The sequence below is a fragment of the Mustelus asterias genome, unplaced genomic scaffold, assembly GCF_964213995.1.
Source record: "Mustelus asterias unplaced genomic scaffold, sMusAst1.hap1.1 HAP1_SCAFFOLD_1711, whole genome shotgun sequence".
Classification (NCBI taxonomy): Eukaryota; Metazoa; Chordata; class Chondrichthyes; order Carcharhiniformes; family Triakidae; genus Mustelus; species Mustelus asterias.
The window spans coordinates 43,597-69,702 of record NW_027591656.1 but is presented as its reverse complement, the minus strand read 5'-3'; the positions used below and the strand labels follow the sequence as shown (position 1 = coordinate 69,702).

Genomic DNA, 26,106 nt, shown 5'->3' with positions numbered 1-26,106 from the left:
AATCCCACTGAATCCCCCCACACACATTAACCAAATCCCACTGAATCCCCCCCCCACACAGTAACCAAATCCCACTGAATCCCCACACACACACTAACCAAATCCCACTGAATCCCCCACACACAGTAACCAAATCCCACTGAATCCCCCCCCACACAGTAACCAAATCCCACTGAATCCCCCCACACACAGTAACCAAATCCCACTGAACCCCCCCCCACACACACAGTAACCAAATCCCACTGAACCCCCCCCACACACACAGTAACCAAATCCCACTGAATCCCCCCCCACACAGTAACCAAATCCCACTGAATCCCCCCCACGCACAGTAACCAAATCCCACTGAATTGTGAAATGCTTTCATGCTTATTACTGTGACAGTGTACTGTGTATCTGAAAGTTGATGTATGACATTTATGGGGCGGCACGGTAGCACAGTGGTTAGCACTGCTGCTTCACAGCTCCAGGGTCCCGGGTTCGATTTCCGGCTCGGGTCACTGTCTGTGTGGAGTTTGCACATTCTCCTCGTGTCTACGTGGGTTTCCTCCGGGTGCTCTGGTTTCCTCCCACAGTCCAAAGATGTGCGGGTTAGGTTGATTGGCCAGATTACAAAATTGCCCCTTAGAGTCCTGGGATGTGTAGGTTAGAGGGATTAGCGGGTAAAATATGTGGGGGTAGGGCCTGGGTGGGATTGTGGTCGGTGCAGACTCGATGGGCCAAATGGCCTCCTTCTGCACTGTAGGGTTTCTATGATTTCTATGATTTTGGGCTGTTTTTATCTCACTCCTGTGCTCTGCTTTCCCCTCTCCTGTGAGTGCGTGATTTTCCTGTCTGTAATTGCCCCTGTCCTATTTGTGTGATTTTCCTTTTGGTAGTTATCCCTGTCCTGAGTGTGTGTGATTTTCCTGTCTGTAATTGCCTGTCTATGAGTATGACTTTCCTCGGCCCCACTTGACCCGTCCTGTGAATGTGTGATTTCCCTGGGCTCTACTCGCCTGTTCATCAGAGCTGCAGTCTCCCCAAGGGGCTCCTTGACAGGCTGCCCATTGGATAAACGTTTTTGCGACCACGTGTGCAACCTGTCCTGTTGAGGCAGTGCTTCCGTGTTGAAAAGATGCATTTGAGCAGCTCTTGCCCAGTTTGTCGTGCCGTGTCTCAATGTTTCCTGGAGTGGCTCTCTGGAACTGAAGGCTGGTGGGTGTGATGAATATTAGCTTCAGTACTCTCCCTGTTTGAGAGCTTCGAAATTCCCTTTACCAGGCAGGCAACCTGCTAGCTTTGGCAGTGATAATTCATTACTCTGAGGTGTGGATAATGATTCCATTCTGCACTCGTCAATCAATGTGTCAGGAAAGAGACGTTTCTCGCTTCCATACTTAGCACATACTGAATGAGAGGAGAAAAACCAGCGAGCATGACTCGAACCCGACACTTCATGCCGAGCCTGGCTTGTTTTAATCACGCCATTATGCAATTGTATCATGAGAACAGTCGAAGGCCTTTCAGCTGTTCTCCCTTGGTATTTGATAACAGCCAATCTGTACCTCAGCTCCATTTAGCGCCATTATCAGTATTCTTCAATGTGCTTTCTGAACAAAGACAGTCGCTCTTAGTCTCGCGAACTTCAATCATTCTAGCATCCAGGGAGAGTGTTCCAGATTTCTACACTCCTTTGTGTGACAAAGTACTTCCTCAGATCATTCTCGAATGGCCTTGCTCAAATTTCAAGATTATTTTGTTTGTTCTGGATTCTTTCATCAAAGGAAATAGATTCGGTCTATCCAGCTTATCTGTTAGTTAAGGGTATCAGCGATATGGGACAAAGACTGATTGGTAATTAGAATTGAGGTAAATATTCTTGATCAGTCAGAATGATGAAGCAGACTCGAGAGGCTCGTGGTGGACTCAATGGTGGATCAGGCTGGCATGAGTGAAGGAATTGGACTGGGGGGAGGTTGAGTAGGACGGACAGAGGACTGAGATTGAGCAGGTTCTGGAGTGACAATGGTGGAGTTGGCATTAGGAGCTTGCGACAGCATTGTTTAGGGCAAATAATTTTGGAGGCATGAGCCACTGGCCTAACACTCTCAACCTCATGCACACCTCAGTGTGTGTGACAGGGCAGTAGTATGAGTTGAGGGAGGTGACTAATGCCTGAGAAGGATTCTGAGAATGTGAGAGTGCAGAACAGCAATGGGTGTCTCGGGAAGGATGTGAACTGCTCAGGATTGGAGGAGACGAGACAGAAAGATGGAGGGAGAAGATACAGAACAGTTTGTAAACTGCACAAGGAAGATAAGTTTTCTATTTGTACACCACTCCAACCTCCTCAGTAGACTCAGACCCCTTCTCACTTCTATTTCTATGCTTAACAGCCTTTCTTCAGATTGTTAAACCTGCGGAAACTGGGACTTAGTGACAATGAGATCCAGAGGCTGCCTCCGGAGGTCGCAAACTTCATGCAGCTTGTTGAACTCGACATCTCTCGCAATGGTGAGTGTGCGTGCGTGCATTCTGGGGATTGTGCGTGCATCAATAAAAATTTCATACTGCACTGCTCGAGGATAAATCAGTGGGAAACACTAAAAACAGACATCCTAAATGTACAAAGTTGTCATGTTCCCTCCAAAAATAAGAGTGGTACTGCCAAATCTGGAACCGCCCCCCCCCCCAACTTATCGAGAGACCTATCAGAGATGAAGAAGGGAACTTGGGTGTTGATGCAGAGGCTGTGGGAAGGGTTTTAAATAAACATTTTGCATGTGTTTACAAAGGAAAGGGATGATGCAGATTTAGTAATCCAGAAGGAATACTGAGATATTGGACAGGATAATCATCGAGAGGAAGTACAAAGTACAGCACAGGAACAGGCCTTTCGGCCCTCCAAGCCTGTGCCAATCATGATGCCCTAACCGAACTAAAAAAATATATACTTCTGCCCTTAGCCCTCTATTCCCTCCCTATTAGAGAACATAGAACAGTACAGCACAGAACAGGCCCTTCGGCCCACGATGTTGTGCCGAGCTTTGTCTGAAACCCAGATCAAGCACCTATTCATGCACCCATCCAGATGCCTCTTAAATGTTGCTAATGTGCCTGCTTCCCCCTCCGCCTCTGGCAGCGCGTTCCAGGCACCCACCACTCTCTGTGTGAAAACCTCCCCCTGCACATCTCCCTTAAACTTTCCCCCTCTTGCCTTGAACCCGTGCCCCCTTGTAATTGACACTTCCACCCTGGGAAAAAGCCTCTGACTATCCACCCTGTCTATACTTCTCATAATTTTGTAGATCTCTATCCGGTCTCCCCTCAGCCTCCGTCTTTCCAGTAAAAACAATCCTCGTTTATTCAACCTCTCCTCATAGCCGACACCCTCGAGACCAGGCAACATCCTGGTGAACCTTCTTTACTCTCTCCAAAGCTCCCCTGTCCTTCTGGTAGTGCGGTGACCGGAACTGCACGCAATACTCCAAATGCGGCCTAACCAAGGTTTTATATAGCTGCAACATGATTTCCCAACCCCTGTACTCAATGCCCCGGCTGATGAAGGCAAGCATGCCATATACCTTCTTAATCACCTTGGCCAGCTGTGTTGCCACTTTTAGGGACCTGTGGACCTGTACGCCCAGATCCCTCTGTATGTTAATGTTCCTAAGGGTTCTGCCATTTATAGTATAATTTACACCTAAATTTGAACCTCCAAAATGCATCACCTCGCATTTGTCTGGATTAAATTCCATCTGCCATTTCTGTGCCCAAGTCTCCAATCTATCGATATCCTGTTGTATCCTCTGACAATCCCCGGCACTATCAGCAACTCCACCAATCTTCGTGTCATCTGCAACCTTACTAATCAGACCCCCCACATTTTCCTCCAGATCATTTATATATACTACAAACAAAAGAGATCCCAGCACTGATCCCTACGGAACACCACTAGAATCATAGAATCATAGAAATCATAGAAACCCTACAGTGCAGAAGGAGGCCATTCGGCCCATCGAGTCTGCACCGACCACAATCCCACCCAGGCCTACACATCCCAGGACTCTAAGGGGCAATTTTTTTTTTTTAACCTGGCCAATCAACCTAACCCACACATCTTTGGACTGTGGGAGGAAACCGGAGCACCTGGAGGAAACCCACGCAGACACGAGGAGAATGTGCAAACTCCACACAGACAGTGACCCGAGCCGGGAATCGAACCCGGGACCCTGGAGCTGTGAAGCAGCAGTGCTAACCACTGTGCTACCGTGCTACAGATCTCCATTCTGAAAAACACCCTTCCACCGCTATTCTCTGTCTTCTATAGCCAAGATGTGGAGATGCCGTCGTTGGACTGGGGTAAACACAGTAAGAAGTTTAACAACACCAGGTTAAAGTCCAACAGGTTTATTTGGTTGCAAAAGCCACACTTTTGCTACCAAATGAACCTGTTGGACTTTAACCTGGTGTTGTTAAACTTCTTATTCTATAACCAAGCCAGTTCTGTATCCATCTGGCTGCCCACCCCAAATCCCATGTGAGTTTAATTTTTGTACCAGTCTGCCATGGGGAACCTTGTCAAACGCCTCACAAAAGTCCATATAAACTACATCCACAGCCTTCCCTTCATCAATTTTCTTTGTCACCTCTTCAAAAAAGTACTCGAAGAGTTGGAATCCTTGAAAGTTGATAAGGCGCCAGGGCCAGATGGATTGTTTCCGAGGCTGCTGAAGGGAGGATCCAGCAGCTGCTCTGAGGATGATTTTCCAATCCTCACGATACAGGGGGCTGCCGGAGAAATGCAAATATAGTTTCATTGTTTAAAAGGGAGCAAAGGAAATGCCAAATAATTCTAGGCCAGTTAGTCTTACATCGGTAGTGGGCAAACTAGTAGAATCAATCCTGAGAGATTGGATTAACTGTCAGGTAGAATAACCTCCGCCGGTACGGGAATGGAATCCGTGCTGTTGGCCTAGCTCTGCATCGTAAACCAGCCGTCCGGCCAACTGAACTGAACCCACCCCTGACTCTGTATATATTATATTATTATATTTGTAAATAAACCATTTCTTGTTGGAGCCGTAACGAGTCGTCTCCCAATTTGCTCCAAGTACAGAGGGTTTACTTCCCTGAAGACCAGTAATGAATGGTGCAGTTCTACAGCAATCAAGTTATTTTCCCTGACAGTGATTTTTCATTCACAGATGTGTTTTTAATGGAATTCCAATTCTCTGATTGTCTGTATTTCCAGTCTAGGTTGCTGATTACTCGTCTAATTTAACCATTATGCTTCCTTAATTTCTTTGCCTGGTGTGTGCTGTACACCAACCCCGATCCCAGACATCCTGCAGATCTCTCCTCCTTTTCCCAGGACTGATGGATCTGCAGAGATTTCTGACTGTGGCACCACTGTGGTGTTCTGCACCTGTTGTGTATTGCTGAATTTCCTGTTCAGAGGAACCTACTGTGAGGACAGATATTAATGTCGGGAGATCTGTTTTTGTCTCCGCAGATATCCCAGAGATTCCTGAAAGTATTAAATTCTGCAAGTCTCTGGAGATAGCTGATTTCAGTGGGAACCCCCTCTCCAGGTACAGTAACAATGCTTAGAGATACAAGTCAGCAGTGTGATGGAACACTCCCCACTTGCCTGGATGCAGCTCCAACATTCAAGAAACTCGACACCACCCAGGACAAAGCAGCTCCGCTTGATCAGCACCCCATCCACAAATATTCACTCCCTCCACCACCGACGCACAGTGACAGCCGTGTGTACCATCTACAAGATGCACTGCAGCAACTCACCAAGGCTCCTTAGGCAGCACCTTCCAAACCTTCCATCTAGAAGGACAAGAGCAGCAGATACCTGGGAACACCCCCACCTGGAGATTCCCCTCCGAGTCACTCACTATCCTGACTTGGAAATATATCGGCCATTCCTTCACTGTCGCTGTCGCAAAATCCTGGAACTCCCTCCCTAACAGCACTGTGGGTGTACCTACACTCAGGGACTGCAGCGGCTTAAGAAGGATGAAATGCTGGCCTACCCAGTGATTCCCACACCCTGTGAATGAATTTTAAAAAAGAGTCAATCTCCTGGTGTGGAGAGACGGATGGTGGTGAAGGGGGCAATCACTAAGATATAGGAGCAGAAATAGGCCATTCGGACCATCATGTCTGCACTGCCATTCAGTGAGATCATGACTGATGTGATGTGAATGTCAGAGACATAGAGCAATACAGACCCTTCAGCCCAACTGGTCCATGCCAACCATGGTGCCCTCCCAGCTAGCCCCAATTGACCACATTTGGCCCGTATCCCTTAATTTTCAATGTTGCTATTGAACCTGCCTCAACCACTTTCTCTGGCAGCTCATTCCATACATTCTCCACCCTCTGTGTGAAGAAGGTGCCCCTCAGGTCCCTTTTAAATCTTTCCCCTCTCACCATGGATGAGATCCTAAATGAACGTTTCTGATCAGACTGTGACTATCCGAATGTTGGTAGATTCTATCCCTCAGAATTCCCTCCACTAACTTACCCAGCTGATGTCAGGCTCACCGGTCTATAATTCCCTGCCTTATCTTTGCTGCCCTTCTGAAACAACGGCACAACATTAGCCACCCTCCAGTCTTCTGGACCTTCACCGGTGAAAAGAGATGAAACAGATGTCTCTGAAAGGGCCTCTACAATTTCTTCCCTAGCCTCCCACAAGATCTGAGGATGCGCTTGATCAGGCCCAGGGAATTTATCCACCTTAATGCGCTGTAAGACTGCAGATACCTCCTCCCTAGTAATATGCATGTGCCCAAGACATCACCTCTTGTTTCCCTTATTTCTTTAGCACCCATGATCAATGAACACAGAGGAGAAATATTCATTAAAAATCTCACCCATGTCCTGTGGCTCCACGCACACACATCCATGCTGATCCTTAAGGGGACTTATCCTCTCTCTAGCCACCCTCCTCAAATCCACTTTCTCACCTCAACACTTTTGATTCCCTTACTGATTAAAAATCTGTCTGCCTCAGCCTTGAACAATACCGAACAATCCAGCCTCTGCAGCCTTCTGCGATAAATTCCACTGATTCACTCCCCTCTGCTAATGGGGTGACACTACTGCCTCTCAGTGCCAGGGACCTGAGTTCAATTCTAGTCTTGGGTGATTGTCTGTGTGGAGTCTGCAAACTCAGGATACAGTTGGATAATTCCCTAGAAAAACCTTTGTACATGAGTATCCAAAATATGAATGCATTTTTGACACTGCAACCGTTCAGGTGTCTCCAGGAGTCCAGTCTCGTTCTGAAGCAGCATCTCCTTCGATTTACACCAAACCAGATTGCTCGCTTTGCCTCAGATGCGTGATGTAAGTTCGCCTCGCCGTTCGCGGCCCCTCCCCTGCTAGGTCCACCTTGCCGTGCTGCGTGCGCACCCCGCCTGGTCTACCTTCTGCCTTCCCACCATCGTGTCCCCTCTCACGTGTTCACATTGTCTGTCTTGCAGGCTGCCTGATGGATTCACTCAGTTACGGATCCTCGCACACCTGTCCCTCAATGATGTCTCCCTGCAATCTCTGCCAAATGATATTGGAAAGTAAGTCAATTCCTTCCACATGCAAACAGTGATGGCAAATACACTTCTCATTGATTTGATTTATTATTGTCACATGTGTTAACACACAGTGAAAAGTATTGTTTCTTGCGCACTATACAGACAAAACATACTGTTCATAGAGAAGGAAAAGAGAGTGTGGAATGTAGTGTTACAGTCATAGCTAGAGCGTAGAGAAAGATCAACTTAATGCAAGGTAAGTCCATTCAAAAGTCTGACAGCAGCAGGGAAGAAGCTGTTTTTGAGTCGGTTGGTATGTGACCTCAGACTTTTGTATCTTTTTCCTGATGGAAGAAGGTGGAAGAGAGAATGTCCGGGGTGCGTGGGGTCCTTAATTATGCTGGCTGCTTTGCTGAGGCAGCGGGAAGTGTAGACAGAGTCAGTGGATGGGAGGCTGGTTTGCGTGATGGATTGGGCTACATTCACAACCTTTTGTAGATCCTTGCGGTCTTGGGCAGAGCAGGAGCTATACCAGGCTGTGATACAACCAGAAAGAATGCTTTCTATGGTGCATCAGTAAAAGTTGGTGAGAGTCGTAGCTGACATGCCAAATTTCCTTAGTCTTCTGAGAAAGTAGAGGTGTTGATGGGCTTTCTTAACTATAGTGTCGGCATGGGGGGACCAGGACAGGTTGTTGGTGATCTGGACACCTAAAAACATGAAGCTCTCGACCCTTTCTACTTGGTCCCCGTTGATGTAGACAGGGGCATGTTCTCCTTTACGCATCCTGAAGTCGATGACAATTTCCTTCGTTTTGTTGACATTGAGGGAGAGATTATTGTTGCCGCACCAGTTCACCAGATTCTCTACCTTGGCAAGTAGAATTACGGAAAACCCGAAGGCGTTCTATAAATATGTGAAGAGTAAAAGGATGAGACGTGAAGGAATAGGGCCTATAAAAGGTGAAGGCGGGAAAATCAGTACGGAACCAGTAGAAATGGCAGAGGTGCTCAATGAGTATTTTGCCTCGGTTTTCACAGAGGAGAAGGACATGGGTGGATGTACTGTGGGCTTGCGGTGGACTGAAAAGATTGAGTATGTGGACTTTAACAAAGAGGTTGTGCTGGAATCTTTGAATGGCATCAAGATAGATAAGTCGCCGGGTCCGGATGGGATGTACGCCTGGTTACTGTGGGAGACGAGGGAAGAGATTGCAGAGTCTCTGGCGATGATCTTTGCATCGTCGAAGGAGACGGGAGAGGTGCCGGAGGATTGGAGGATTGCGGATGTGGTTCCTATTTTCAAGAAGGGGAATAGGGATAGCCCAGGAAATTACCGAGAGGTGAGTCTAACCTCAGTGGTTGGTAAGCTGATGGAGAAGATCCTGAGGGACAAGATTTATGAGCATTTAGAGAGGTTTAGTATGCACAAAAATACTCAGCATGGTTTTGTCAAAGGCAGATCGTGCCTTACGAACCTGGTGGAGTTCTTCGAAAATGTGACTGAACACATTGACGAAGGGAAGGCGGTAGATGTGGTTTATATGGATTTTAGCAAGGCGTTCAATAAGGTCCCCCATGCAAGGCTGCTCGAAAAAGTGAGAGGGCATGGGATCCAAGGGGCTGCTGCCCTGTGGATCCAGAACTGGCTTGCCCAAAGGAGGCAGAGAGTGTGTATAGATGGGTCTTTTTCTAAATGGAGGTCGGTCACCAGTGGTGTGCCCCAGGGATCTGTTCTGGGACCCTTGCTGTTTGTCATTTTCATAAATGACCTGGGCGAGGAAGTGGAGGGATGGGTTGGTAAGTTTGCCGACGACACGAAGGTTGGTGGGGTTGTGGATAGTCTGGAGGGATGTCAGAAGTTACAGAAGGACATAGATAGGATGCAAGACTGGGTGGAGAAGTGGCAGATGGACTTCAACCCAGATAAATGCGTCGTGGTCCATTTTGGCAGGTCAAATGGGATGAAGGAGTACAATATTAAGGGAAAGACTCTTAGTCCTGTGGATGATCAGAAGGACCTTGGGGTCCGGGTCCATAGGACTCCAAAATCGGCCCCGCAGGTGGAGGAGGTGGTTAAGAAGGCGTATGGTGTGCTGGCCTTTATCTATTGAGGGATTGAGTTTAGGAGTCCAGGGATAATGATGCAGCTATATAAGACCCTCGTCAGTCCCCACTTGGAGTACTGTGCTCAATTCTGGTCGCCTCATTACAGGAAGGATGTGGAAAAGATTGAAAGGGTGCAGAGGCGATTTACAAGGATGTTGCCTGGATTGAGTGGCATGCCTTATGAGGATAGGCTGAGGGAGCTCGGTCTTTTCTCCTTGGAGAGACGTAGGATGAGAGGACACCTAATAGAGGTATATAAGATGTTGAGAGGCATAGATCGGGTGGACTCTCAGAGGCTTTTTCCCAGGGTGGAAATGGCTGCTACGAGAGGACACAGGTTTAAGGTACAGGGGAGATGTTAGGGGTAAGTTTTTCACACAGAGGGTGGTGGGCGAGTGGAATCAGCTTCCGTCAGTGGTGGTGAAGGCAAACTCAATAGGGTCTTTTAAGAGACTCCTGGATGAGTACATGGGACTTAATAGGATGGAGGGTTATAGGTAGGCCTAAAAGGTAGGGATATGTTTGGCACAACTTGTGGGGCCGAAGGGCCTGTTTTGTGCTGTAGTTTTCTATGTTTCTATTCCTGTACTCTTGTCTCATCATTGTTTGAGATCCAACCCACTACGGTGGTGTCATCAGCAAACTTGAAAATCGAATTGGAGGGAATTTGGCCGCACAGTCATAGGTGTATAAGGAGTATAGTAGGGGGCTGAGGACACAGCCTTGTGGGGCACCGGTGTTGAGGATGATCGTGACTATTGTTACATTGTTACTATCTAATTGAAAACAGACGGGGAGAAATGGGTTAAACACAGCCTGGGCAGAGTTACTGCGGAACAGTCTGGATGTCTGTCTGTTTCATTGAGTTTGGTCCTACTCTCTCTCCATTTCTAGCTTAGCAAACCTGGTGACACTGGAACTCCGAGAAAACCTGTTGAAGACACTGCCAACGTGAGTAACTGTGGAATGACTTCACTGTGTCCTATTTCGCCCCGCGCCCCCTCTCGCCCCGCGCCCCCTCTCGCCCCGCGCCCCCTCTCGCCCCGCGCCCCCTCTCGCCCCGCGCCCCCTCTCGCCCCGCGCCCCCTCTCGCCCCGCGCCCCCTCTCGCCCCGCGCCCTACATAGCAGGCGGCTGAATTTCCCATTTCCCAGGTGTGCAGGACTTTGGACAGCACTGGGAATGTGAAAAGGGAGCGATCCTCTTTATTAAATGAAGATTAAATGTTTTTGAAATGTCTGACTTACTCAGTGACTGGTGAAATGTGTCTCTATTGGCCTCTGCTCCGAGTTCCTCTCCCTCCTGCTCATGGCCTGGAGGGAGTCTCCCCTCCCCGACTGATTCTGTCTGGGGGATTTTTGGAGATTTCAGTCCCCTGTCTGAGGGTCTCTTGGGGTGGGGTGGGGGGGGGTTGTGTTCCCTGTCTGAGGGTCTGTATTAGTTACAAATGTTTTGTTTCTCTTGCAGGTCTCTATCTTTCCTGGTAAAACTGGAGGAGTTGGATCTCGGCAGCAATGAACTGGAAGTGCTGGTAATGAATCAGTTTGCTGCAACCTGTCAGCATCCATTCTATACTTGGGCCATCAGGAGTAGAAGCAGAGTTGGCCAATCAGCCCATCAAGTCTGCTCCGCCATTCAGTGAGATCATGGCTGATCTGATTTGAAAATCCGCAACTCCCACTTTCCTGCCTTATCCCCATAACCCTCGATTCCCTTACTGATTAAAACTCTGTCTAATTCAGCTTTGAACATACTTAATGACCCAGTCTCAGTAGCCCTCTGCGGTAAAGAATTCCACAGATTCACTCCCCTCTGAGAGAAGAAATTTCTACTCATCTCTGTCTGAAATGGGTGACCCCCTTACTCTGAGATTGTCTTCTGGTCCGAGACTCTCCCACAAAGGGAAACAACCTCTCAGCATCTACCCTGTGTCAAGCTCCCTGAGATTCCTATATGTCTTAATAAGGTCACCTCTCATTCTTCTAAATGCCAACGAGTACTGGCCCAATCTCTCCTCATTAGAAAATCCCGGGATCAGCCTAGTGAACCCTCCAATGCCAGTATATATTTCCTTAGATAAGTGGACAACTGTTGACAGTATTCCAGTGTGGTCTAACTAATGTCTTGTATAGTTTTAACAATTCTTCTCTCGTTTTATACCCCATTCCATCTGCCTTTCCCATTACCTGCTAAACTTGCATTCTATCTTTTTGTGATTTAGGCACGAGGACCCCCAGATCCCTCGGTGCTGCAGTTTTCTGCTGTCTTCCTCCATTGAAATAATATTCAGCTCCTTTGTTCTCCCTACCAAAGTTCATAACTTCACATTTTCCTACATTATATTCCATCTACCAAGTTTTTGTCCAGTCACTTAACCTTTCTATATCCCTCTATAGACTCTGTGTCAGCCTCAGTTTAAGACTGTCCTTACCTTCCATGGTTGATTTATCACCTTCCTGGAATCCTTTTTCTCTTTGTTGTGAGGCATGAATATATTAGTTCATAAGAGAAGATAAAGGAGCAGAATTAGGCCATTCAGCCCATCGATTCTGCTCCGCCATTTGATCATGGCTGATATGCTCCTCATCCCCATTTTCCTGCCTTCTCCCCATAATCCTTCAACCCATTAACAATTAAAAATCTGTCTAACTCTTCCTTAAATTTACTCACTGTCCCAGCATCCACCGCACTTTGGGGCAGCGAATTCCACAGATTCACAACCCTTTGGGAGAAGTAGTTTCTCCTCAACTCTGATTTAAATTTGCTGCCCCTTATCCTCAGACTAGAATGCCCCACCAGCGGGAGCATCCGCTCCACGTCCACTTCATCCATACCTTCTATCATCTTGTATACCTCAAATTGATCTCCCCTCATTCTTCTAAATTCCAGAGAGTATCGGCCTAAACTGTTCAATCTCTCTTCATACGACAAACCCCTCATCTCTGGAATCAATCTAGTGAACCTCCTCTGAACTGCCTCCAATGCCACTACATCTTTCCTCAAATAAGGGGACTAAAACTGTGCACAATACACCAGGTGCGGCCTCACCAATGCCTTGTATAGTTTCAACAATACTTCCTTCCTTTATATTCTATTCCTTTAGCTATAAATGCCTAACTTCCATAAACATCAGCTATTGCTGATAACTGTCTTTCCTGCTGAACTTCTTTCCCAGTCCACTTCATCCAACCCTGCCCTCATCCTTTGTAACTACCCTCATTTAACTTCATCCAACCCTGCCCTCATTTAACTTCATCCAACCCTGCCCTCATTTAACTTCATCCAACCCTGCCCTCATTTAACTTCATCCAACCCTGCCCTCATTTAACTTCATCCAACCCTGCCCTCATTTAACTTCATCCAACCCTGCCCTCATTTAACTTCATCCAACCCTGCCCTCATTTAACTTCATCCAACCCTGCCCTCATTTAACTTCATCCAACCCTGCCCTCATTTAACTTCAGCACAGTTGTTTCTGGCCCACGTTTCTCATTCTGGCACTGAATACTAAGTTGTATGGGGACAATCACAATTCATGCTTAAAATGCAATCTGTTGAAAACAAATCTCGTGCCTTGACCTTACTGCTGTCCAGTCCCGACTAGTTCTTTAGTTGGGGATAACACAAGCATACATGGGATAGAGCTAAGCAATCCCACAACCAGCAGATCACATTAAGCTCTGTGGTCATGTCCTATCCAGATTGTCAATGGTGGTGGACATTAGCGAAGGTTCTGCAAACATTCCCTCCACAATTATGTGGACACCTGCTCAGCAATACAATACACAAGTTTGAAGCTTTTACAACAAACTTTGGAGTGAATGATCCATCTCTGCCGCCTGGTGAGAGCCCCAGCATTGCAGACATCAGTTTTCAGCCAACTCAATTCACTGGTTTCAAAAACAGGGTCAGCTCAGCAACTACCGTCCCCGCGGTTTAACTTTGCTGTTGGGAATCTTCTCAAAACACTAATGCAGGGTAAGTATGGAAAGTGGCTGAGGAACTGGTGTAGGGGGCAGGGTTTCCGATTCTTGGATCATTGGGACCTCTTCTGGGGCAGGTGGGACCTGTACAAGAGAGACGGGTTACACCTAAACTACAAGGGGACCAATATACTTGCAGGGAGATTTGCTAGTGTTATTGGGGAGGGTTTAAACTAGATTTGCAGGGGGATGGGAACCAGAGTGCCAAAGCAGATAGTGGAGCAGGGGTAAAAAGACAGGTTAGTTCAAGCAAAATCACAAATGAAAGGGTTGAGTGTGGTGGAAATAACCTTTTGAGGTGTGTCTATTTCAATGCCAGGAGTATTGTGGGGAAGGCAGATGAGCTGAAGGCGTGGATAGACACATGGAAATATGACATTATAGCCATTAGTGAAACTTGGCTACAGGAGGGGCAGGACTGGCAGCTCAATGTTCCAGGGTTCCAATGTTTCAGGTGGGATAGAGGCAGAGGGATAAAAGGTGGGGGTGGTGGCATTGTTGGTCAGGGAAAATGTTACAGCGGTACTCAGGCAGGATAGACTAGGGAGCTTGTCTACAGAGGCCCTATGGGTGGAGCTGAGAAACAGGAAAGGTATGACCACATTAATGGGGTTGTATTATAGACCACCCAATAGTCAGCGAGAATTGGAGGAGCAAATCTAGCAGAGAGATAGCTGACATCTGCAAGAAACACAAAGTTGTGATAGTAGGGGATTTTAATTTTCCACATATAGATTGGGACTCGCACACTGTTAAAAGTTTAGATGTGAAATGTGTTCAGGAGAATTTTCTACATCAGTATATAGAGGTGCCAACTAGAGAGGATGCGATATTGGATCTCCTATTGGGAAATGAGTTAGGGCAGGTGATGGATGTGAGTGTGAGGGAACACTTTGGATCCAGTGATCATAATGCCATTAGTTTCAACCTGATCATGGATAAGGATAGATCTGGTCCTCGGGTTGAAGTTCTGAACTGGAAAAAGGCCATATTTGATGAAATGAGAAGGGATCTGGGAAGTGTGGATTGGCACAGGCTGTTCTCTGGTAAGGATGTAAATGGAAAGTGGGAGGCCTTTAAAGGAGAAATTTTGAGAGTGCAGAGTTTGTATGTTCCTGTCAGGATTAAAGGCAAAGTAAATAGGAATAAGGAACCTTGGTTCTGGAGGGAGATTGTAACACTGATTAAGAGGAAGAGAGAGTTGTATGAAATGTACAGGCAGCAAGGAACACATCAGATGCTCGAGGAGTATAAAAAGTGCAAGAAGCTACTTAAGGGGGAAATCAGGAGGGCTAAAAGAAGACATGAGGTTGCTTTGGCAGACAGAGTGAAGGAAAATCCAAAGAGCTTCTATAGGTATGTGAGGAGCAAAAGGATAGTGAGGGATAAAATTGGTCCTCTTGAAGACCAGAGTGGTAGACTGTGTATGGAACCAAAAGAGATGGGGGAGATACTAAATGGTATTTTGCATCCGTATTTACTGAGGAAACGGGCATGGAGTCTACGGAAATAGGGCAAACAGGTAGGAAGGTCATGGAACCTTTACAGATTAAAGGGGAGGAGGTGCTCGCTGTCTTGAGGCAAATCAGAGTGGATAAATCCCCAGGACCAGACAGGGTATTCCCACGGACCTTGAGGGAAGCGAGTGTTGAACTTGCAGGGGCCCTGGCAGACATATTTAAAATGTCAGTATTCACGGGGGAGGTGCCGGATGATTGGAGGGTGGCTCATGTTGTTCCGTTGTTTAAAAAAGGTTCCAAAAGGGCCGAAGGGCCTGCTCCTGTGCTGTATTGTTCTTTGTTCTTTGTTGTTCTTTGTTTCAAAAGAAATCCGGGAAACTATAGGCCAGTAAGTTTGACATCGGTGGTGGGCAAGTTATTGGAAGGTGTGTGATAAGGGATAGGATCTACAAATGTTTGGATAGACAGGGACTTATTAGGGAGAGTCAACATGGCTTTGTGCGTGGTAGGTCATGTTTGACCAATCTATTAGAGTTTTTCGAGGAGGTTACCAGGAAAGTGGATGAAGGGAAGGCAGTGGATATTGTCTACATGGACTTCAGTAAGGCCTTTGACAAGGTCCCTCATGGGAGGTTAGTTAAGAAGGTTCAGTCGCTGGGTATACATGGGGAGATAATAAATTGGATAAGACACTGGCTCAATGGAAGAAGCCAGAGAGTGGTTGTGGAGGATTGCTTCTCTTGAGTGGAGGCCTGTGACTAGTGGTGTGCCGCAGGGATCGGTGTTGGGTCCATTGTTGTTTGTCATCTATATCAATGATCTGGATGATAATGTGGTAAATTGGATCAGCAAGTTTGCTGATGATACAAAGATTGGAGGTGTAGTGGACAGTGAGGAAGGTTTTCAAAGCTTGCAGAGGGATTTGGACCAACTAGAAAAATGGGCTGAAAAATGGCAAATGGAATTTAACGCAGACAAGTGTGAGATATTGCACATTGGAAGGACAAACCAAAGTAGAATGTACAGGGTAAATGGTAGGACTCTGAAGAGTGCAGTTGAACAGAGGGATCTGGGAATACAGGTACAAAATTCTCTAAAAGTGACGTCACAGGTGGATAGGGTCGTAAAGAGTGCCTTTGGTACATTGGCCTTTATAAATCGGAGTATCGAGTATAAAAGTTGGAGTGTTATGGTAAGGTTATATAAGGCATTGGTGAGTATTGTGTACAGTTGTGGTCACCTAGTTACAGGAAGGATTTAAATAAGGTTGAAAGAGTGCAGAGAAGGTTCACAAAGATGTTGCCGGGACTTGAGAAGCTGAGTTACAGAGAGAGATTGAATAGGTTGGGACTTTATTCCCTGGCGCGTAGAAGATTGAGGGGAGATTTGATAGAGGTGTATACGATTTTAATGGGTATAGATAGAGTGAATGCAAGCAGGCTTTTTCCGCTGAGGCTAGGGGAGAAAAAAACCAGAGGGCATGGGTTAAGGGTGAAAGGGGAAAAGTTTAAAGAGAATATTAGGGGGGGCTTCTTCACGCTGAGAGTGGTGGGAGTGTGGACTGAGCTGCCGGATAAAGTGGTAAACATTTAACATTTAAGAAAAACTTGGACGGGTTCATGGATGAGAGGGGTGTGGAGGGATATGGTCCAAGTGCAGGTCAGTGGGACTCGGCAAAGAATGGTTCAGCACAGACAAGAAGGGCCAAAAGGCCTGTTTCTGAGCTGTAATTTTCTATGGTTTCTATGGTCACATGGATTTCCTGAGGGAAAATCATGATTAACTAACTTGCAAGAATTTTTTGAAAAGCTAACAGAAGGTGAATGAAGGTAGTCCTGCCCCGGCGCCCAGCGTGCTGCCTATGCCTTACCCCCCACCCGGGGCCCGGCGTGCAGACCCCACCTCCCCACTGCCCGGCATGTAGCCCCCTCCCCCCCTTGTGCCTGGCTTGCAGCCTTCTCGCCCCCCGCACGCCTGGCGTGAGGCCCCCCCCCCTCCGCGCGGTGTGCAGCCTACACCCCCACCCCCCGCCATGCTAATCGTGTTGTAATTGAATGTTCTTTGGGTGCTTCTGTGTGCGATAGTAATTACTTTATTCCCTTGTTTTGTAGCCAGACACTTTAGGAGCTTTGCCAAATCTGCGGGAACTCTGGTTGGACAGGAATCAACTCACGGCACTGCCACCGGTAAGAGAACATAGAACATAGAACAGTACAGCAGAGAACAGGCCCTTCGGCCCACGATGTTGTAGAACCATAGAAAATTACAGCTCAGAAACAGGCCTTTTGGCCCTTCTTGTCTGTGCCGAACCATTTTATGCCTAGTCCCACTGACCTGCACTTGGACCATATCCCTCCACACCCCTCTCATCCATGAACCCGTCCAAGTTTTTCTTAAATGTTAAAAGTGACCCCGCATTTACCACTTTATCCGGCAGCTCATTCCACACTCCCACCACTCTCTGTGTGAAGAAGCCCCCCCTAATATTCCCTTTAAACTTTTCTCCTTTCACCCTCAACCCATGCCCTCTGGTTTTTTTCTCCCCGAGTCTCAGCGGAAAAAGCCTGCTTGCATTCACTCTATCTATACCCATCAAAATCTTATGCACCTCTATCAAATCTCCCCTCAATCTTCTACGCTCCAGGGAATAAAGTCCCAACCTATTCAATCTCTCTCTGTAACTCAGCTTCTCAAGTCCCGGCAACATCCTTGTGAACCTTCTCTGCACTCTTTCAATCTTATTTACATCCTTCCTGTAACTAGGTGACCAAAACTGTACACAATACTCCAAATTCGGCCTCACCAATGCCTTATATAACCTTACCATAACACTCCAACTTTTATACTCGATACTCCGATTTATAAAGGCCAATGTACCAAAGGCACTCTTTACGACCCTATCCACCTGTGACGTCACTTTTAGGGAATTCTGTACCTGTATTCCCAGATCCCTCTGTTCAACTGCACACTTCAGAGTCCTACCATTTACCCTGTACGTTCTTCTTTGGTTTGTCCTTCCAAAGTGCAATATCTCACACTTGTCTGCGTTAAATTCCATTTGCCATTTTTCAGCCCATTTTTCTAGTTGGTCCAAATCCCTCTGCAAGCTTTGAAAACCTTCCTCACTGTCCACTACACCTCCAATCTTTGTATCATCAGCAAACTTGCTGATCCAATTTACCACATTATCATCCAGATCATTGATATAGATGACAAACAACAATGGACCCAACACCGATCCCTGCGGCACACCACTAGTCACAGGCCTCCACTCAGAGAAGCAATCCTCCACAACCACTCTCTGGCTTCTTCCATTGATGTGGAGATGCCGGCGTTGGACTGGGGTAAACACAGTAAGAAGTTTAACAACACCAGGTTAAAGTCCAACAGGTTTATTTGGTAGCAAAAGCCACACAAGGTTTCGGAGCTCTAAGAAGGGGCTTAGAGCTCCGAAAGCTTGTGTGGCTTTTGCTACCAAATAAACCTGTTGGACTTTAACCTGGTGTTATTAAACTTCTTGCTGTGTTCTTCCATTGAGCCAGTGTCTTATCCAATTTACTACCTCCCCATGTATACCTAGCGACTGAACCTTCCTAACTAACCTCCCATGAGGGACCTTGTCAAAGGCCTTGCTGAAATCCAGGTAGACAACATCCACCGCCTTCCCTTCATCCACTTTCCTGGTAAACTCCTCGAAAAACTCTAATAGATTGGTCAAACATGACCTACCACGCACAAAGCCATGTTGACTCTCCCTAATAAGTCCCTGTCTATCCAAATATTTGTAAATCCTATCCCTTATCACACCTTCCAATAACTTGCCCACCACCGACGTCAAACTTACTGGCCGATAATTTCCCGGATTTCTTTTGGAACCTTTTTTGTGCCGAGCTTTATCTGAAACCAAGATCAAGCTATCCCACTCCCTATCATCCTGGTGTGCTCCATGTGCCTATCCAATAACCGCTTACATGTTCCTAAAGTGTCTGACTCCACTATCACTGCAGGCAGTCCATTCCACACTCCAACCACTCTCTGCGTAAAGAACCTACCTCTGATATCCTTCTTATATCTACCACCATGAACCCTATAGTTATGCCCCCTTGTAATAGCTCCATCCACCCGAGGAAATAGTCTTTGAACGTTCACTCTATCTATCCCCTTCATCATTTTATAAACCTCTATTAAGTCTCCCCTCAGCCTCCTCCGCTCCAGAGAGAACAGCCCCAGCTCCCTCAACCTTTCCTCATAAGACCTACCCTCCAAACCAGGCAGCATCCTGGTAAATCTCCTCTGCACTCTTTCCAGCGCTTCCACATCCTTCTTATAGGAACCTGCTGGAAATTCTCAGTCTCAAACCTCCTGAGGCAGCCTTCAGGACGCTGATGGTTCTGGCTCAGATGTGGAGGCAGAGGAAACCCAGGCAGAGGGTTGTTTCTCAAAATTCATGTTGTGGAATGTGGGTGTCACTAGCTAAGCCAGCATTTATTGCGCATCCCTAATTGCCCCTTGAGCTCACTGTGGTGAGCCTTGAATCGCTGCAGCCCCTGAGGTGTGGGTACACCCAGAGTGCAGTTCGGGAGGGAGTCCCAGGAAGTGTGTAGTTATTAATTACTATTTGCACAATCGGTTTCTGTTTTCGTTTGAATGCTCCGTGCATTTGGGTACAGAGCCTTTAGTTTTGTCCTCATCTAATCTTATCTACTGGTTTATCCTTAGATTTATCCTTATACTCTGTCCCTCCCTGACACGGTCTGTTTATCATTTCCCATATTAGTAACTTTCTCTCTTGCCTTGCCTCTACACTTTGGTTTACTACCTCTACCCAAGTTTGATCCCTTGCCCCCACTATTTAGTTTAAAATTCTCTCCACTTCCCTAGTTATGGAGCTCACCTAAAACCTCAGGCCTAGCACTGTTCTTGTGTAGACCATCCCAATGGTACAGATCCCACTTTCCCCAGTACAGGTGCCAGTGCCCCACGAACAGGAACCCACTTCTCCTGCACCAGTCTTTGAACCAGGTATTTATTTCTCCAATCTGATTTAATTTAATGATTACGTTTGAGGTTCTGCTTCTTAATTTGGCTCCTAGCTTCTCATTATGCAGAACCTCCTTCTTCTTCCTGGCTATCTTGTACCAACATGGGCCCCGTCCGCTGGATCCTCCTCCAACTTCAACGTCTTCTCCAACCTGAAGCAGATGTCCTGGTTCCTGGCACCAGGCAGGAAACTCAGCCGCCTGGACTCCCACTCCTTATTGCAGAGAACCATTGTCAGTTCCACTTTGTGCTTTCTCCAGTTCAGTGATCTGGGATGGATCTGGAATGCTGTGTTTTATGTGTTGCTGCCATTGTTTTTTCAGTTTGTTAGGGAATAGCATTTTCTTTTCTTATGGTGTCCTCGCTACTTGGAGCAGGTGATGGGTAATTTGGTTCAGGGTGGCTGATGGGTGATTTAATGTAGCTGATTTTTGGGCTTCTCCAATTCGGTTAATCGGGCTCTAACACCTCCGACTGGAACGAGTGAGATTGAGCCCCGCTGTCCTATCCTCCCCACTGGCCACAGTGCGCAGCATGGAGAGACTAGGTGAAATGGTCTGTCTATCAATGTCACCAGATGATTCATACTGTTTTTGGAGTGCTGCTCCCTGTGCAGCAAGTGCTGGGGCAATAGCCATGAGGCATGGCTGTGCAAGCAGCTTGTGAATGGAAGACGATAGCCATTTTCTGATTGTTCCACAGGTAGGTTATGAATGGGGTGTGGTGAGAATGAAGTGGGATTAGTCCTGACTGAGTGTCCTGCTCTGTTCCTTATTTTAGGAATTGGGAAACCTGAGACGCCTTGTCTGCTTGGATGTTTCGGAAAATAAACTGGAGATGCTCCCAAATGAGCTCAGTGGACTGGTGGCGCTGACTGATCTGCTGCTCTCTCAGAACCCACTGGAGTCAATACCTGATGGCATTGGTGAGTACTGTTTGCAGGTTAATGTGCAGGGACGCCTGGTCCACGGGGAGGGGGACAGGGGAATTGGCACTCCATGGGGATGGCGCCACGGGGGCTGAGGGGCACGGGGAGGGGGCAGGGGGCTTGGCAGTCCATGGTGTTAGTACTGGGCAGTCTGCTTCCAGATCGGAACTCTGGCTCAATAGATTATAAAAATGGATCACAGGAAAGCTGACTAACTTTTAAGAAAAGAAAACATTGTTTAAACAAGAATATAATAACTAATCCTTCACCCCAGCTAGAGCTTTATAAACAGCTTTGTAAGGTTTACACATATTACAAAACATACCTTATACTCTAATGTTATCAAGTAAATATGCAGTCCATGTTAACCAACAGGCAGAGATGAGGAGGAATTTCTTCTCTCAGAGGGCAGTGAATCTGTGGAAATTTTGGCTGTCGAGGCTGGGTCGTTAAATCTGTTCAAGACAGAGAGGTTTTTACTCAGTAAGGGAATCGAGGGTTATGGGGATAAGGCAGGAAAGTGGAGTTGAGGATTATCACATCAGATCAATCATGATCTTGTTGAATAACAGAGCAGATTCGATGGGCCGAATGGCCTACTTCTGCTCCCTACGTCTTATGGTCTTTTAGGTGAAATGTGGTCAGGCACACCACACTCTGAAACCAAGTGGCAGCTCCACCCAACACGATGGGCTGAAGGGCCTCTCTCTGTGCTGTTAAACTCTATGACAACTTCTGTAGATTTCTCATCAGTTCTCCCAGACTGGAATTCTGACTTTCACATGAGTGTTTGCAAATTTCACTCCAGAAGAACACACTTTGGAATCTTCTCCCACGCCATGCTTTCCTTCGGATGCCTTCACCAAGGATCCACATCAAGGATTTCAGCCTTTCAGTATTCCTCTGCCCTGGATTGCCATGTGCGTTCATGCTTCCGTGCAATCTATCAGATACCAGCCACACCAACCAAACACTATTGCTTCACAGGCTGTGTTAAGGTGCCTCCAACCTTAAGGTTACTCCAGATATCTGCCTTCTCACTAGGCAACATCACCGGGTCTGTACCTTGCAGTTCTGTCTTTAACTGGGAACCTTTGTCTCTGCTCCTGAATCCACTGAACAGAACCCTTTCCTAGATTTCTGTTTTTTACTCCTTTAATTTCCAGGATCAGTCATTCCCTGATTTCTGGCTGTTCTTTAGCGTCTGGGACTTGTTTCCCACATCCTGTATTGTCCTGCCGACATTGACAGCTTCTGTGAATAGCATCAGCTGCTTCAAACTGAACACAAATGTTTCTACTATATAGAGACAGCTTCTGGTTGCCAAGCAACAGCTTAGTTTTTTAATTTCTAATTGTTTTTACACCATAAAACCTCAATAACAATGCAGGCAAAGTCTAAAGTGGAGCTAAAACCCAAAGACATGCAGGCATCTTTGTTTAACATAAAGCTAACTAAAAGTTTAACCCTTTATTTGGACATAAATACAGTAACACAAATTAATGCTAAATTTATGCCTTATTTTTTAAATACATACAAATCAATATATATTTAAACCAGCTCTATTCCCTAACAATGAAGACGGAGGCTGGCACTCCATGGGGAGGGTGGGCAAGAGTTAATCAGCCATCTGGCTGCCTTGTCCTGTTTGATGGAAGTTGTCTCCATCAATTGGATATTGAGCTGAGATTTATTATTGTCACATGTATCAGTATACAGTGAAAAGTATTGTTCCTTGCGCGCTATGCAGACAAAGCATACCGTTCACAGAGAAGGAAACGAGAGAGTGCAGAATGTAGTGTTACAGTCATAGCTAGGGTTCAGAGAAAGATCAACTTAATGCAAGGTAAGTCCATTCAAAAGTCTGACAGCAGCAGGGAAGAAGCTGCTCTTGAGTCGGTTGGGACGTGACCCCAGACTTTTGTATCTTTTTCCCGACAGTGGAAGAGAGAATGTCCGGGATGCGTGGGGTCCATAATTATGCTGGCTGCTTTGCCGAGGCAGCAGGAAGTGTAGACAGAGTCAATGGATGGGAGGCTGGTTTGCGTGATGGATTGGGCTACATTCACGACCTTTTGTAGTACCTTGCGGTCTTGGGCAGAGCAGGAGCCATACCAAGCTGTGATACAACCAGAAAGAATGCTTTCTATGATGCATCTGTAAAAGTTGGTGAGAGTCGTAGCTGACATGCCAAATTTCCTTAGTCTTCTGAGAAAGTAGAGGTGTTGATGGGCTTTCTTAACTATAGTGTCAGCATGGGGGGACCAGGACAGGTTGTTGGTGATCTGATCACCTAAAATCTTGAAGCTCTCGACCATTTCTACTTCGTCCCTGCTGATGCAGACGGGCATGTTCCTCCTTTACGCTTCCTGAAGTCGATGACAATCTCCTTCATTTTGTTGACATTGAGGGAGAGATTATTGTTGCCGCACCAGTTCACCAGATTCTCTATCTCATTCCTGTACTCTGTCTCGTCATTGTTTGAGATCCGACCCACTACGGTGGTGTCATCAGCAAACTTGAAAATCGAGTCAGAGGGAATTTGGCCGCACAGTCATAGGTGTATAAGGAGTATAGTAGGGGGCTGAGAACACAACCTTGTGGGGCACCGGTGTTGAGGATGATCGTGGAGGAGGTGTTGTTGCCGATCCTTACTGACTGTGGTCTGTGGGTTAGGAGATTTGGAACCTGGTCACATAAGTCCAGGTTTAGATGGGGTAGAGTTTGTAAAATGTGTTCAGGAGAATTTTCTACATCAGTATATAGCGTTGCCAACTAGAGAGGATGAGATATTGGATCTCCTGTTGGGAAATGAGTTAGGGCAGGTGATGGATGTGAGTGTGAGGGAACACTTTGGATCCAGTGATCATAATGCCATTAGTTTCAACCTGATCATGGATAAGGATAGATCTGGTCCCCGGGTTGAAATTCTGAACTGGAAAAAGGCCAAATTTGATGAAATGAGAAGGGATCTGGGAAGTGTGGATTGGCACAGGCTGTTCTCTGGTAAGGATGTAAATGGAAAGTGGGAGGCCTTCAAAGGAGAAATTTTGAGAGTGCAGAGTTTGTATGTTCCTGTCAGGATTAAAGGCAAAGTAAATAGGAATAAGGAACCTTGGTTCTGGAGGGAGATTGTAACACTGATTAAGAGGAAGAGAGAGTTGTATGAAATGTACAGGCAGCAAAGAACAGATCAGATGCTCGAGGAGTATAAAAAGTGCAAGAAGCGACTTGAGAGGGAAATCTGGAGGGCTAAAAGAAGACATGAGGTTTCTTTGGCAGACAGAGTGAAGGAAAATCCAAAGAGCTTCTATAGGTATGTTAGGAGCAAAAGGATAGTGAGGGATAAAATTGGTCCTCTTGAAGACCAGAGTGGTAGACTGTGTATGGAACCAAAAGAGATGGGGGAAATACTAAATGGTTTTTTTGCATCCGTATTTACTGAGGAAACGGGCATGGAGTCTACGGAAATAGGGCAAACAGGTAGGGAGGTCATGGAACCTTTACAGATTAAAGGGGAGAAGGTGCTCGCTGTCTTGAGGCAAATCAGAGTGGATAAATCCCCAGGACCGGACAGGGTACTCCCACGGACCTTGAGGGAAGCGAGTGTTGAACTTGCAGGGGCCCTGGCAGACATATTTAAAATGTCAGTATTCACGGGGGAGGTGCCGGATGATTGGAGGGTGGCTCATGTTGTTCCGTTGTTTAAAAAAGGTTCCAAAAGAAATCCGGGAAATTATAGGCCAGTAAGTTTGACGTCGGTGGTGGGCAAGTTATTGGAAGGTGTGATAAGGGATAGGATCTACAAATATTTGGATAGACAGGGACTTATTAGGGAGAGTCAACATGGCTTTGTGCGTGGTAGGTCATGTTTGACCAATCTATTAGAGTTTTTCGAGGAGGTTACCAGGAAAGTGGATGAAGGGAAGGCGGTGGATGTTGTCTACCTGGATTTCAGCAAGGCCTTTGACAAGGTCCCTCATGGGAGGTTAGTTAGGAAGGTTCAGTCGCTAGGTATACATGGGGAGGTAGTAAATTGGATAAGACACTGGCTCAATGGAAGAACAGTAAGAAGTCTCACAACACCAGGTTAAAGTCCAACAGGTTTATTTGGTAGCAAATACCATAAGCTTTCGGAGCAATGCTCCTTCGTCAGATGGAGTGGTCTCTGCAGACCACTCCATCTGACGAAGGAGCATTGCTCCGAAAGCTTATGGTATTTGCTACCAAATAAACCTGTTGGACTTTAACCTGGTGTTGTGAGACCTCTTACTGTGCTTACCCCAGTTCAACGCCGGCATCTCCACATCAATGGAAGAAGACAGAGAGTGGTTGTGGAGGATTGCTTCTCTGAGTGGAGGCCTGTGACTAGTGGTGTGCCGCAGGGATCGGTGTTGGGTCCATTGTCGTTTGTCATCTATATCAATGATCTGGATGATAATGTGGTAAATTGGATCAGCAAGTTTGCTGATGATACAAAGATTGGAGGTGTAGTGGACAGTGTGGAAGGTTTTCAAAGCTTGCAGAGGGATTTGGACCAACTAGAAAAATGGGCTGAAAAATGGCAAATGGAATTTAACGCAGACAAGTGTGAGATATTGCACATTGGAAGGACAAACCAAAGTAGAATGTACAGGGTAAATAGTAGGACTCTGAAGAGTGCAGTTGAGCAGAGGGATCTGGGAATACAGGTACAGAATTCCCTAAAAGTGACGTCACAGGTGGATAGGGTCGTAAAGAGTGCCTTTGGTACATTGGCCTTTATAAATCGGAGTATCGAGTATAAAAGTTGGAGTGTTATGGTAAGGTTATATAAGGCATTGATGAGGCCGAATTTGGAGTATTGTGTACAGTTTTGGTCACCTAGTTACAGGAAGGATGTAAATAAGGTTGAAAGAGTGCAGAGAAGGTTCACAAGGATGTTGCCGGGACTTGAGAAGCTGAGTTACAGAGAGAGATTGAATAGGTTGGGACTTTATTCCCTGGAGCGTAGAAGATAGAGGGGAGATTTGATAGAGGTGTATAAGATTTTGATGGGTATCGATAGAGT

At 46.5% G+C, this 26,106-nt stretch overlaps 1 protein-coding gene across 1 annotated transcript in view; it reads left to right on the top strand.

The window, feature by feature from the left end:
- Positions 1-2,378: 2,378 nt before the first annotated feature.
- LOC144488615 (uncharacterized) overlaps positions 2,379-26,106 on the top strand; it is a gene marked incomplete at its 5' end in the record, with an annotated part of 63,882 nt that continues 40,154 nt past the window's right edge. Inside the window, 7 exons of the mRNA XM_078206677.1 lie at positions 2,379-2,496; positions 5,498-5,576; positions 7,491-7,580; positions 10,541-10,597; positions 11,113-11,176; positions 17,200-17,274; positions 20,909-21,053. Of these exons, the coding sequence (XP_078062803.1) occupies positions 2,379-2,496; positions 5,498-5,576; positions 7,491-7,580; positions 10,541-10,597; positions 11,113-11,176; positions 17,200-17,274; positions 20,909-21,053 (628 nt within the window). The remainder of the gene's footprint in view (positions 2,497-5,497; positions 5,577-7,490; positions 7,581-10,540; positions 10,598-11,112; positions 11,177-17,199; positions 17,275-20,908; positions 21,054-26,106) is intronic.